Source organism: Phyllostomus discolor, chromosome 1 (assembly GCF_004126475.2).
Source record: "Phyllostomus discolor isolate MPI-MPIP mPhyDis1 chromosome 1, mPhyDis1.pri.v3, whole genome shotgun sequence".
Lineage (NCBI taxonomy): Eukaryota > Metazoa > Chordata > Mammalia > Chiroptera > Phyllostomidae > Phyllostomus > Phyllostomus discolor.
The window spans coordinates 145739997-145752111 of NC_040903.2; the positions used below are offsets into that span (position 1 = coordinate 145739997).

The window sequence follows — 12115 nt, forward strand, 5'->3', positions numbered from 1 at the left end:
ACCATAACACATTTACTAAGTGCCACATGCTTTGCAAAGAGTTCTAAAATTTTTTACCAGTTTTATTGACGTTTTATGGATAAGAAAACTGTGGCCCAAAAAGGATAAATAAATTGCTAAAATTCACACATCTAGGACACTGAAATTCCCACTTAGACAATTTAACTCTAGAGTCCAAACATTTGTCCTCTCTGGCAAGAAAACTATTAAAGTCTTAACTCCATTACCCTTCCCTCATCTCTGTGTTTTCATATGAATTTAAATAAGAAAACATGAAAGTCCCTTACCTCATACTTAATTCATAGTTAACAATCACTAAATTGTAGCTTATTTAATCACATACAAACACATCCTAAAGATTTAGATGTCAAAGTCTCGCTTTTTCATTACATTGCCTTAGTGATATTTGCAAAGTCTATAACTGCAGTCCCCATAGAATTTACTTTTTCTAACTAGTTACTCAGGCAAGCTGATGTCATTGCTTGAAAGTTCCCAAGGACATAAAACCTATATAATTATGTAGGAAAACACCAGTGCTGCAGCGGCATAGATCCTAAACAATTTGGTCAAGTTGGCATTTGAAGTGTCCCGGTAAACTAGCATGACCTGCAAAAGTATTTGGTAGTGGCTTTCAATCCTTTCTACTTATCAGAGAAGTCTAACAAAGTACAAAAAATACACCATTCCTATACCATATCTTCAATTCACTGGAAACCAATTCTAGAAAAGCTTAGCACAGAGTTACATACTCCACATATTGAAAAAAAACTGTGACAATAACATAGGTACAACATGTGATTTTTGCAGAAATCCTGAAATATCTCTGGTAAAATATCACCAAATATAGCTACTGTGTCTTATTACAAAAATTGTGAACAAGACCAAAAGGAAACTCAAGGATTTTGAACCTCTTCATAGAAAAATCAAGGTAAGTGGGGTTATTTGATTTGTCCAACTTCAAATAAACTGCTATTTCTATTGGCAAATAATACTGTTGAAATTGAAGCTATGAGACTGTGACAGTTCACTTTCCTTTGGAGGTGCTGAAGCATCAGGAACAACCCAGGTGCTGAAGCATCAGGAACAACCCAGCGTGAGTTTCAAAGACATTTTAGTTTTATTCTGTTTTTCCTCCTGTTTCCCCCATTTTCTGACAAATATGAGATAGACACTAGGTCTTCTTTTCATGAACCATATTGTTGATATAAACTAACACCAAATTTCTACTGCAGTTGGACACAACTCCATTTTTCAAAGCATTTTCCCATGGCTCCACAGAAATAGAAAAAAAAATATTATAATAGAACAAAAATCTTTATTTCAGACCTACTTCTCGCTCTTTAAACCTTTTCCTATCTGTGCAACTAGAATTTCTCATACTGAATTTAAAACAAGTCCATGGCTCCATTCTTGGTCAGTTTTTCAGCTTTCAATTTTGTAATCATTCTTATTAGAACTTAACAAATTACAAAGGTAACAGATGTAAATCATTAAACATTTAAAAGTGTTCTCTGGAGCAACAGATTTAAGTGGACACACTAAGAAAAATGTTTAAATAGTAAAATGAATCCATAGCTACATTAAGTATTACTATAAATATGAATCTAAACACTGGATACCATGAGTTTAATTTCACTGAAAGAGGTCTCCTTTCCCCCCAATTCCTTCTTTATCACAGATATCCTTTTCTAGTGCCCTGATATTATACTACCATTAGTCTTTCTTCTGATATGGACAACAAGGCCATTGTTCAGCATGATGAGATTCAGGAAATATTTGAGAAGAAAGGGAGAACTAGGAGCAGAAAAGAAAAGTGTTGTCTTTTTTCATAAGAAATGTGGAGTTGATTTATTTTTATGTGGAGTTGATATCTCTATCTTGAGAGAAGATATAAAATATGAGTTTTGATAATGATGGGAAGAAGGGAGCACCAGATGATAGGGCACAAGGAACCAAGAGGGGTAGCCTGCTTGGGTGGGCCACCCCTGAAAGACCATGCATCAAGGCATCAGCATGGAGGAGGCAAGGTACAGAGAGGCTCCCCACAGATGCCCACCCAAGCTGGCGCAAAACACCCAGGAAAAAAAGTGGGAGGTCACAGGCCCATTCTACCTAACACCCCAATTATTCCCATCACCACCAAAAGGCAGGTCAGAGTGCTAGTAGAGTGGAGAAAGCCTGGACTAGGAATTAGGAGACCTGAGCTTCAGACGCAGTTATTGCTCCAATTCTCTGTGAGCTTGAGCCAGTTGCTTTAACTCTTTGTGCCTCATTTTCTCTATTTGTAAAGTTAAAAAAGAATAGAATAGGAAAATTTTCAAGTCCATTTAAGGGCTAAGATGTTGTGATCTATAATATATATACATATATATTCTTATTAAACATAATGAGACTTGAGTAAAAGGTTGACTAATGTGAAAGAAAATAAAACAACTATTTTTGTTTCACTTGTGGCCAGGCAACAGAACTAGATTTTTAGAAGATCTGAGGATACTATACTCAAGACAGTGATGCTATTAGACCTGAACATTGACCTCCAGCTAGAGAAAGAGCAAGTCAATCTTCATCTGAAGGGTGGAGAAAAAGCAAGCCTTCCTCGCCCTCTCCAGAGTTTTCAAGGTTTCCAGGATTTTATCTCTGTTCCTCTAAAGAATTGTTTTAAAAATGCCGAGCCACATTGCCAGTTGGCCAGTAGCTTGGTGAAAAAATTGTGTCTTCTGAAAACTAGATCACTAAAATTACTGTCTCAGGGCATCATGACAGAGTCAAAAGTGTAGCAAATAATTTGGGTTAGTAGAAAATGCAGTCAGAGGACTGTAAAGAAAATTGTGCTCAAGGTGAGTATAGATGTGACCTTCGACAAATTACTTAGTTGAAGTAAAGAGAATTTTAATTTCTTCTCCTGTAAAACTCTATAACTTAAATCCAAGCACTGATATATTACAGTAATGAAGGAGAAATAACTTGTTTTTTGTCTTCCTACCGAAGGTTGCTTTACATCTCTTTGTAAACCAACATTCTCTATTCTGTTATTCCAAAAGAGTGTACACTTAGCACTTACTATATGTCCAGTATCATTTAAGATGCTGAATGGGGTTTTAAAATAAAATATTTTACCATAAATTCTAGATGCAGAGGAAAGTCATGGGCATAGAAGAAATTAAGTGACCAAATAATTGATTCAGATCTGTTTTGTTTTTTTCTAATTCTTGACAGGAGTATCCAACAAAGAAAATGCAAGAGGCTGGCCTGCTCAATCAAAGTACTTTAGTGACATATTTTAAGCTTCAAGGTTTATCCGTAAATCGAAAGGTGCAGGTGGCCATGTTTGTCATGGTCCTCATTCTCTATGTCCTGACACTGATTGGGAACATCCTCATTGTCATAACTATTACCTATGACCGCCGGCTCCATACCCCCATGTATTTCTTCCTCAGCAACCTGTCCTTTATTGACGTCTGCCACTCCACGGTCACTGTCCCCAAGATGCTGATAGATACCTGGTCAGAGGAGAAGCTCATTTCCTTTGATGCCTGTGTAATTCAAATGTTCTTCCTACACCTATTTGCCTGCACAGAGATCTTTCTCCTCACTGTCATGGCCTATGATCGCTATGTGGCCATCTGCAAACCCCTGCAGTACATGACAGTGATAAACTGGAAAGTATGTGTGCTACTGGCTATGACCATCTGGATGGGGGGGACCATTCACTCCATCGCCCTGACCTCCCTCACCATCAGGCTGCCCTACTGTGGTCCTGATGAGATTGACAACTTCTTCTGTGATGTACCTCAGGTGGTCAAATTGGCCTGCACTGATACACACATCATTGAGATTCTCATCATCTCCAACAGTGGGCTTATTTCTGTGGTCTGTTTTGTGGTTCTTGTGGTGTCCTACACTGTCATCCTGGTGAGTCTGAGGCAGCAGGTCCACAAGGGCAGGTGGAAAGCCCTATCTACCTGTGCAGCCCACCTCACCGTAGTCACACTGTTCCTGGGACATTGCATCTTCATTTATTCTCGTCCATCCATCAGCCTCCGGGAGGACAAGGTGTTCTCTATGTTTTTCACTGCTGTCACCCCCCTGCTGAACCCCATCATCTATACTCTAAGGAATACAGACATGAAGAATGCTTTGAACAAGTTAATGTGTAGGAAGGAGAGGAAAGAAACAAAATAAAAATGTCTATGCCTATAGTATGCTTTGTGTTTCAGATAAAGAAATGCCTTACTAAAGATAAGGTACTTACCATACTGACCAGTCATGTGCCACATAGCAACCCTTGGGTTAATGACAGACTGCATACACAACAGTGGTTCCATAAGATTATAATTTCCTCTAAGAAATGGAAGGTATGTGGTTCAGGAAGATTTTTTTTCTCTGATGGAAGCAATACTGTGGGGTTCGGCAATAGATTCCCTCACTCACAGCACCTCACTTTTGAGAGCACAGATTATATCCCAATCAGTCAGTCACTGGCCTGGTTCAGCACAGAGGGGCTGTCCCCCAGCACTAAACATTCAGAGGGCACTATAGCCCCCCAGAGTCAGCTTGATGGTCTTCAGAGCACATTGCTATGGCGTCTTCATTGAGGACCTCAGGTCCTGTACAAGACACAGGTCCACGGGAGATACCTTAACAAGTGTCAAGTATCACTGCCACTTAGTGAAAGCTTCTGGTCGTGTGCAGCCAGCCTGTCCCAGACTTCAGAAATATTTTTAGGTTGTAATCACATAAAGAACCTATTAGTTTTATTTCTTTCATCAAGTTGATGTCAGAAAGAGCCTTTTGTGCCAGATAGAGTCAAAGAAACAAAAAGCAAATTTCCAGAGTCAAATTACTGAATCCTCAGTTCTACAGCCTCTCTATGTTAAACACCCTCTTTTTTTATGAATACTGCAAAGTTCCTTAATATGACCCTCTACCAACCTGTAATAGTCAAAATCACACTGCCAGGTCAGTCCCTGTGTTCCTTTATCTCTCCATCTTGATTTCTTAGTCCTAGTGATCTCCAGACCACCTTTCACTCTCTCCCAAAAGAGACTGTTGTTATGGTGATCTATGCTTTATCCAGACAGTTTCTTCTCAGTATTTCCAATCTGGCCCACATCCCTGTTCATGGAGCAGAATGGACAGCTTTAATGTTCAATTTCAGACCCTTTGAGAAGGAAGCAGTGGAGACTTATGCGACAGTGTTAATAAAATCCACAGAAGTGCAGTAATGTCCTTCACCCTCACACACCACTCACCTATTGACTCACACAGAACAACTTCTAATCCTGCAAGCTCTGGCTGATACAGATATACCATTCTTTCATCTTTTAACCATATTTTACTGTACCCTTTCCATGTTTAGATACAAAAATACCACAGTGTTTATAGTAGTCAGTACTGTAACCTGCTGTACAGGTTTGTAGCCTGGGAGCAATAGGCTGTACCACAGAGCCAAGATGTGTAAGGAGGCTACACCATCCATGTTTGTGTAAGTGCACTCTGTGATGTTTGCATGGTGAAATCACCTAACAATGAATTTTTCAGAATGTATTCCCATTGTTAAATGACACATGACTGTGTATGACAGTCATTATAACATTATCTCCTGGCCCAATATTTGATAATCATATCAAAGCTATGATTTTTAATATCTTTCATATACTGGAAATTTTTCTAGGCACTCTGCATTTACTTCATTCTCATAACTACCCAGTGAGGTAGGTATTACACTTATTTACACATGAAGAAACCACAGCTCAGAGAAAGCTAATAGCATGTTCAAGGTCACCACCAGGTAGGTCATCATGGAAGCAGGATGTAAACCTAAGTGTATCATCACAAACTCATGCTACTTCATTATACTGTGCTGTCTCTCCCTGCTTTTGTCTTAGGGCAATAACTAAAGTCTAAAGAAACCTTCAAATTTCTAGACACCATTTGCCTACATCAGTCATTCAGAAGCTTTCCTAAACAGCATAGCAAACACCAGTAAATCAGACAAAGTGAGTTTGCATATGACTTTAGTGGCTTAGAAAAAAAAACACTTTGAACCACTGAAATTATTGATATCCTCAAGTGTCCACAAAAAGTCTGCTATCAGGGTAATGAAGTAGGGATGTCTTATTATTCATTCATTTGACAAATATTCACTGATCATCTAATATGTGCTAACTACTAGGCTTATCGACATAAATAAAACATACATATAGTTCCTCCTTCATGTGGTTTAGAGTCTCATAAAAATAGAAAACAAACATATAAATAAATTTTAATTACAAATGGTGACAAATGCTGAGAAAGGAGACAGCAGGATGCAGTTAGACAGTTAGAGGAGAGATTCTCTTTACAGGGGGTGGTCAGGAAGCACCTCTCTGAGAAAATGACCTTTAAACTAAGGTCTGAAAGATGAAAAGGAGCTAACCATAAGAAAAGAGAGGTGATGAACATTCTAGGTAGAGGACATCGTGGGTGTGAAGACCTATGCTGTGAAAGACCTTGGCTTGGTTCCAGAAGTTGAAGACCAGTGTGGTTACAGCTTAGACTGTGAGGCAGAGAATGGTGAGAGATGATACTGGAGAGGTATAAATACACTCTTGTGTCCTCTCAAGGAGTTTAGAATCTGTTTCAGTACACTTGGAAGCCACTAGAATGGTTTAAGTACACAAAAGGCATGATAAAACTTGTGTTCTAATGAAAGTATTCCAGTTATTATGTAGAGAATTCATCCAACTAAGCATTTATTACTAAACACTTCACAGTCACTCAGTCTTGTTTTGATTTCTGGGAGAAAATACCAAGTTGAATAAAACATAGCCTATAATCCAGCATCTTCCATCTTCCTGTAGGGACACACACTGCAACATTGTGGAAAGTGCTCTAAGAGCACTAAATAGACTGGGACAATGGGAGGTGTGAGAAGGCTAGTCCAGGCAGCAATGTCTCACATACCATATACCAAAAGCAGGGCACATTGGGACCCAACCACTCGCTCTGCCTCCATCAGAGAGAATGGCATGCTTAGATGCAGCTGGGATTTCCTCGGCAATCAGTGAAGGTGTTCACAATAAGCCTGTGATTAATAAACCTGCAAATCACAAGACCCATCTCATTTTTTACAGTACTTTTGCCAGGGAATGTGTTAGGAAGGAAAGTCATGCCATGCAAACCATTTCAGTTGTACAGAGGCATGGTTAGAAAAGCATCCTTGAGGGTTTCTGGGTAGCACAAGTTAACTTCCCACAGACAAATCTGAAAATTAATGGAGTAGTCTCCCAAAGATAATTCTTTATGTAGGATAAAGCTACATCCATTGGAACTGGTTGATGGAATGCTGACCTGAATTAGAAAATTTGTGTGAAATACTTTTGTTAGAGGCAATGGCAGGCAACAGGAGACACAGCCTCTCAAAGAGCTCTAATAGAACCGCCTTGTTCAGGAATCAGCCGTGCAGAGTCACACAGGCAATGGGACAGACAAGGTGATACTTTGTGGCAGTTCTCATGGTGGCAGCTGGTTAAACTACCCCAGAGCAACAATGTCGAGCTTGTTTGTTTTCCATAGTTGCAAGCAAATTTCTAATACTGCCCATTTCCCATTGCAATAGTCCTCACTGCTCTCTCAGGAGGTAAAATAAAACATTTATTTTCCTTTTCACAGAAAACACTTTTAAGACTCAGGGAAAAAATTAAGTGTGCTTAGCTACTCACTGAATACACAGAAGAATAACATGAAAATATCTTGACTCTTGGTTCTCTGGTTCACCCACTTTAAAGGAGTAGCACGGATCATTATCCATATAGAAATCTGTTCTGCAACTTTCTATTCAATAGTTATATAAATTCCTCTGGCTACAACCATCTTCTGTGCAATAGAGTAACTAATATTGCCATAATACAAATAAACAAGTAAGATGTTGGTGATTTATTTCTGCACAAAAGATACTAATGGGTACAAAAATCATTGGTATGAAAGTCCAGAAGTAAAAGCATAATTACTTCATTTTTCTAAGTTTTTCAAATGTCTATAACAGTGATAACCCTGGCTTCATTTTACCATCGATATACAAAACTCTGACTTTGATTTTGATTTCATATGAAAATTGTAAGGGATTGACATGCTACATTTATCTATCAATTTTCAAGCAATGGTATTTAGCTATTTTTATGAGCATCTCCTGGTTTATTTAATAAGCCACCTCTAATTTTTTATCTTTTTTGAGTACTTTCTGACATTTCAACTGTTTATTACCTCTTAGCCAGAGTTAGTGAGTCATTCATTCTCTGTTGTATATGCAGATGTCTACATTGTCTGCCAGCCAGTTCTCCAGAGTGCTCATAAGCATTATTTCTACAAGTTAACAGAACTTGGTAGAATAGTGACCCAAAGGCCCCAATCAATTCTCAGCTTCTTTCAGAATAAGCAGAGAAAGATTTGATATATTTTTAGTATTAAGTGTACTCAATACCATTTTGTTACCCCATTAAAGCTGATATTACATTAATTTTATATGGCAGCTCTCTGTCCATGTGTAGTGGGATCTAATCCTACTCTCTTTGGCCACAGTACATCATCATCTTCTTTACACTGCAATGTATCATGCAGTCTTCTTGATATGGACTTGCCCATTCCACAGTAAACTGGTATATTTTAGTCTAATGAGTGATACTAGTTAATGCATTAAATCAACAGCTCAAAAATTATATAAATCCACATATCTTCTTAACCAGTTTTACCTGTTTATTTCTTCAAATAAACTTTATATATTACTGAAAAACGTACTCAAAAAATCTCATGTTTTTTTACAAGTGTATTAAATTTATAAATTGCTTAAGAAGGTCCATTATATTGCCCTGGCTGGCATAGCTCAGTGGATTGAGTGCAGGCTGCGAACCAAAGCATCGCAGGTTCAATTCCCAGTCAGGGCACATACCTGGGTTGCTGGCCACAGCCCCCAGCAACCTCACATTGATGTCTCTCCCTCTCTCTCTCTCTCTCTCTCTCTCTCTCTCTCTCTGTCTGTCTCTCTCTCTCTCTCTCCCCCCTCTCTAAAAATAAATAAATAAAATCTTTTAAAAAAAAAGAAGGAGGTCCATTATATTAACACTCTTTATAATATCTTAATGAAAGTTTTATTTATTTTTTATTGAATTTATTGGGGTGACATTGATTAATAAAATTATATTGGTTCAAGTGTACAATTCTATAAACCATAATCTGTATTTCATACTAGGTATTTGCCACCCCAAGTCTTTTTTCATCACCATTTATCTCCCTCTACATTCTCATAGCCTCTCCCCATCCCACCCCCAACAGTGTTTCTGTTCCTATGGAGGAGCGTGTGTCAATCTCTGTCACTCCAAGGTTTCCCAGCAGAGCTTTGTAGGTTTTTTTCTTCATAAGGCACAAATGCTTCCCTTATTAGCCAAAAATATCCCATATAAATAATCTGAATTAATTTCCTTTTCATGTTCTAATAACAAACCACAAATTGAGAAGCTTAAAAATATACAAATTTATTATCTCACAGTTCTGTTAGTTAGAAATTCAATATGAATTTCACTGGGCTAAAATAAAGGAATTTCAGCAAGATGGATATAAAGAGGACCACACCAAGACATATCATAATTAAAATGCCAAAGGATAAAAATAATGAGAGAATTTTAAAAGCAGCCAGAAAACAGCAGATGATTACCTAAAAAGGAGTTTCTATAAGACTGTCAACTGACTTCTGTAAAGAAACTTTGCAGGCTAGAAGGGACTGGCAACAAGTATTCAAAGTCATGAAAAGCAGGGACCTACAATGAAGATGACTCTATCTGACAAAGCTATCATTTAGAATGAAAGGGCAGATTAAGTGTTTCCCAGACAAGGTAAAGCTAAAGGAGTTGATTATCACCAAGCCTTTATTATATGAAATGTTAAAGGGATTTATTTAAGAAAGATAAGATCAAAACTATGAACATTAAAATATCAGTAAATATAGAACTATCAACAATTTAATCTAAAAATCAAACTAAGCAAACTGGCAGAACAGAAGCAGAATCATAGATATGGAGAACCTCGGGATGGTGGCCAGTTGGAAGGGGAATCTGGGAGAGTGGGGGAAAAGGTAAAGGGATAAAGAAGTACAAATTGGTAGTTACAGAATAGCCATAGGGATGTCAAGTACAGCACAGGAAATAAAGTCAACAGTGTTGCAATAACTATAGATGGTGTCAGATAGGTACTAGATTTATTGGAGTGATTACGTTTTATCAGTTATAAGTTAATATTTGTTTTTATGTTATATAAATGTCTAAACAAGGAGCTATATACCTAAAACTAATATAATACTGTATGTCAACTGTAATTTAAAAAGAAAAAAGTAGGGAAAAAAACTGGAACCACCCAAATGTCCATCAATATATGAATGAATTAACAAACTGTGGTATACCCAGGCAATAAAATGTTACTCAGCAATAAAAAGGGACAAACTCTGACACCACAAAAACATGGACTGACCTCTAACAGCATGCAGAGCAAAAAGTAAAGGAATAGAAGAGTACATTTTGTATGATGTAATTTAAATGCAACTCTAGAAAAGACAAATGTAATGTTTAGTGGCAAAAATCAGATTCTTAGATGTTGGGGGCTGCCCTGCCTGGTCTCAGGAAGCTGTAACCTTCCGTAACTTAGGCTGAGTGAAAGACCTCCGGACCAGGAGCCACTGAAGGAGACAACACTTATTTCCCTGGCATGAATGGCAGTCAATGACGGGTAACAACTCTCTTGGATAGAGAATGAACCTAAGACAGACGTGTTCACGAAGGAATGACAGGGACTCACGGGGCTGTGGAAATAACAGGGTGATCAGACATCAACCTCTGCCCCCTTTGGCTTTGTCAAAGCCTGAGTCTTTGCTCTTGGATTTGAGAAATCCAAGTCTCCTAGCTGCCTGTGTCTTCTGAGACCTGCAGGGGCAAAACGGCCCAGACCAGAAACGGCGGACCCCCAGGGTAATCAGGCCTGGGACATAGAATATGCAAGATCCTGTGAGATCTGTTTGCTGGAGGATGTTATTATCTTGGAATTTAAAAACACAGGCAGGAAACTTTTGGAACCTGTACCTCTTTCATATGCTAAAAAACCCAAACTTTCCCTGGATTCTCAGCAGGAGTGCTGCCCCTACCTTTGTAAGTTGTTTACATCTTTTGATCTTTTCTGCCAGACTGTGAATCCACAAACTAAGTCTGTTTTCTCAATAAAAATCTGCTTGGGTATGGACACAGGGCGCTCCCCACGTGAGGAGTGGCCATTCTGTCCCGACTCTCCCACAGGACCTGGTTGTCTCTGTATGTGTTCTTTCTTGTGCTTTGATGAACCATCCTCACTGCAGGCCGGTGGGCATGCATCACTTAGATGTTTGTGTGGGATGGAAAGATTGGCTGAGAAGGAGCTGAAGAAACTTTTTGGAGTGTTGGAAATGTTCTGTATCTTGATTAGGGAAGTGGTTTTATGGGTGTATAGATGCTTTTGTAAAAACTTGTCAAAATTTACAATTAGCCTGGCTGACATAGCTCAGTGGATTGAGCAGGGACTGCGAACCAAAGCATCACAAATTTGATTCCCAGTCAGGGCACATGCCTGGGTTGCAGGCCATGGCCCCCAGCAACGGCACATTGATGTTTCTCTCTCTCTCTCTCTCTCCCTCCCTTCCCTCTCTAAAAATAAATAAATAAAATCTTAAAAAAAAAGACTTACATGTGTTAAGATATACAGAATGAAAAATTGTTAGCCCCTTGGGGTCAGAATTAACTTTAAAAAAAATTACAATTAAAATTGGTGTCTTTTATGTAATTAAATTTTACTTTGATTAGGTTTATTTTTAAATGCATACTTTATATATATCAACCTTGAAGTTGTCAAAATAAAATTACTATGAAAAGTACAAAAATGTAATTCAATATAAATAAATAAAGGCTTAAACATATTGAAAATATATTTGAGAGCAAGTAACCAGAAAGGAGGGGGAGGGGGGTAACGGGGGAAAGAAGGCAACGGGTCATCAGGGAACTTGTATAAAGGACCCATGGACAAACCCAAAGGTGGGTAGGAGTTGCTATGTATGGGTATGAATGTT

General features: G+C 38.3%; 1 protein-coding gene across 1 annotated transcript; it reads left to right on the forward strand.

Moving 5' to 3' along the window:
• Positions 1–665: 665 nt before the first annotated feature.
• Positions 666–4182, forward strand: LOC114490353 (olfactory receptor 4E1). Its single transcript, XM_028504334.2, has 2 exons — positions 666–928; positions 3217–4182. Exon 2 carries the CDS (start codon positions 3235–3237, stop codon positions 4180–4182), a length of 948 nt encoding a protein of 315 aa, XP_028360135.1. The 5' UTR covers positions 666–928; positions 3217–3234.
• The last annotated feature ends 7933 nt before the right edge of the window (positions 4183–12115 follow it).